The sequence below is a fragment of the Sinocyclocheilus rhinocerous genome, unplaced genomic scaffold, assembly GCF_001515625.1.
Source record: "Sinocyclocheilus rhinocerous isolate Xijiao unplaced genomic scaffold, SAMN03320098_v1.1 scaffold234, whole genome shotgun sequence".
In the NCBI taxonomy this organism is placed as follows: domain Eukaryota; kingdom Metazoa; phylum Chordata; class Actinopteri; order Cypriniformes; family Cyprinidae; genus Sinocyclocheilus; species Sinocyclocheilus rhinocerous.
The window spans coordinates 241,315-243,904 of record NW_015644337.1 but is presented as its reverse complement, the minus strand read 5'-3'; the positions used below and the strand labels follow the sequence as shown (position 1 = coordinate 243,904).

The 2,590-nt window shown below is 32.4% G+C and overlaps 1 protein-coding gene across 4 annotated transcripts in view; it reads left to right on the top strand.

Annotated features, from left to right (window-relative positions):
- Positions 1-2,590, top strand: part of LOC107758115 (rho GTPase-activating protein 17-like) — a 46,296-nt gene that overhangs the window by 42,330 nt on the left and 1,376 nt on the right. For 3 of the 4 annotated variants that reach the window (XM_016575774.1, XM_016575773.1, XM_016575776.1), the window contains one exon: positions 2,130-2,176. The exons of the other annotated variant lie outside the window; for it this stretch is intronic. In XM_016575774.1, the coding sequence (XP_016431260.1) occupies positions 2,130-2,176 (47 nt within the window). The remainder of the gene's footprint in view (positions 1-2,129; positions 2,177-2,590) is intronic. 4 annotated transcript variants of the gene reach the window in all.

Genomic DNA, 2,590 nt, shown 5'->3' with positions numbered 1-2,590 from the left:
ACAGATTTGTGAACAATATTTGAGAGAAATAGGCCTTTTGTGTACATAGAAAAAGTCTTAGATCTTTTGAGTTCAGCTCATGAAAAATGGGGGCAAAAACAGAAGTGTTGCATTTATAATTTTGTTCAGTGTATTATAAAATGGAAATAATTTTAAATAAATGAAAAAAATAAGGACATTAAAATTATATAAATGTATGTTTTAATAATCAAAAAATTAATACTATTACATATGAGAAGGAATGTCACAGCTTACATTAAATTAAAAGTTAAATTCTATGGGCAGCACCATGTAGAAAGTATGTAGAAAATACCTCTGAATTATAAAATAGAAGTAATTGTGAATAAATAATAATAATAATAATTTTGTTTTAATTAAAAATAATAAAATAAAATATGAATAGGAATGTTCCATGTTAAATTCATTACTTGTAGAACAATGGACAGCATCCATGACATGTAGGAAATACTGATGAATTATAAAATGGAAATAATTTTAAATAAATAATAACAATAATAATAAAATAATTTACATTTTATTAATAAAATAATAAAATGAAATGAGTAAAAACGGGCAAAAAGCCTGTTTACAGAAATGCACGTACAATGAAAGTCTCTAAAGTAATCATAATAAATGTATAACTAAACAATGTTTTAGTTTTTGCAAATTAAGGAATAAGTAAAAATTATTGTTTGTGATACTCGACAGCATGTCGCAGATGTTGTCAATTGAGCTTAACTCGCATTGACCCTGAAACATTCCTTGAATGTCATGTAATCGATAGAATATTAATCTTTGAATTTGTATGTTTAATTTGGCTTCAAATATTTTTACATAAAAATCTCAGATGATTCATTCTTCTGTTCATCTTCCTGAAACAGAACTTTGCTGAAGTTGGGCAGAAATGTATCCAAAGAAGTAACATTTCGATCAGGGAGAAAGAAAGAAGTCTTCATTTGAAAGATGAATTCTATTCTTGGAAAACGGAATGTTCCATGACAGTTAATTATCATAATTTATTATTATTCATCATGCTTTCACCCTTTGTTTATTTGTCCCTGGCATCCATTATTTCAACTCAGAACTGAACACAGATCTTCAGTTTAGTGTTTAATACCGAAATTGACTTTCAGCCACACACACACACACACACATATATATCTTTATGTCTGGATTTCACATTTCTCCCTCATAACACGAATTGTCACCATTGGCCTGACTGTAGGATGCGTCGTGTGTAATAATCTTAGTGGTAAGTTTGGGTCAGTGAAACCACATGCTGCAATAGATGGATCCGTTTCCAGCGGTTGTGGAAATATCAGCAGCTGCCAGGAGTCCTTCAGTGTTTGGCCCGAGGTTCAGACGCTCTCCTGCTTCACTGCACACCGCATCTGCATGAGAGAGAGCTGCGATGCTGCCACGTTTAATGACATTACCAGCACCATGATTAATGCTCCTAGCATTGTTTAAAGAAATCACCACTTTCAGTGTTTAATGACACTCTTTTTGGTGGTTCATTGCCATCAGAACTTCATCCGAAAAGCCAACATGAAGTCAAACCTCACCCTGTTTACTTTCCTGATATTATTGTGCCCATGTTAATCCGAAGAAAAATACACTTCATACATTTTTAGAGAAGTTGCTTCCGTTCAGCATTTATTTGATTTTAAAAAATACATTCATATTGTGCAATATTAATACAATGAAGGATCATGTTACAGCTTTGCATCACAGGAATAAATTACATTTTAAAATATATTCAAATAGAAAACAGTTATTTTAAATTGTAATAACATTTTGCAGTTTTACAGATTTACTGTATTTTCAATCAAAGAAATGTTCTAATTTTTGAAAATATTTTTCTAAAATATTAAAAAATCTTACCAACTCCAAACTTTCAACCACTGGTGGTTGTAATTTGTATAATCCAGTTAATTTCGACATATTATGGAAGTAAAATGGGTTGCAGAAAATGTTTCATGTTGACTTTCAAAGGCTGAGATGTGATTGGATTGGCTTTATGGAAGTTCACAGCTGTCTGAATTGTGATTCGCTTCACTTTGCTGGTGGTTGCTCGTCATCAGTGTTTGATCCTTTGAACATGTTGTGACGTTGTTGCACTGTTACAGATGTGTGATCTTCTGCCTGTGAGGTGTGGTTTGAGTGGCAGGCGATGGTAAGAACTCTGGGCGTATCAGTCGTTGTATTGTCAGCTCCATCTGTGTGTGTCTGAACGCTTTCTTTGCCTGTTTAACCCGACTAACAGCAAGTTAACCTGCATGACAAGCTACCTAACCAGTGTCTTTGTGGCATGTCTTAGGATAAAATACCAGCACATGCTTTATGCAACTAAACATACAGTAACTCCCTACCCATGAACCTCGGCTGCTTCTGCAGGGTGAATGTTAGCTGTGCCACAGATACTGTATTATTTAACATTATTGATTATTTTACATTTGAGTATGCTACTGTTTTAAAAGTTTGGGGTCAGATTGTTTTTTTTAATAATTTTATTTAGCAAGGATGGCATAAATTGATCAAAAATGACAGTAAAGACTTTTATAAAGTTACAATATATATATATATATAT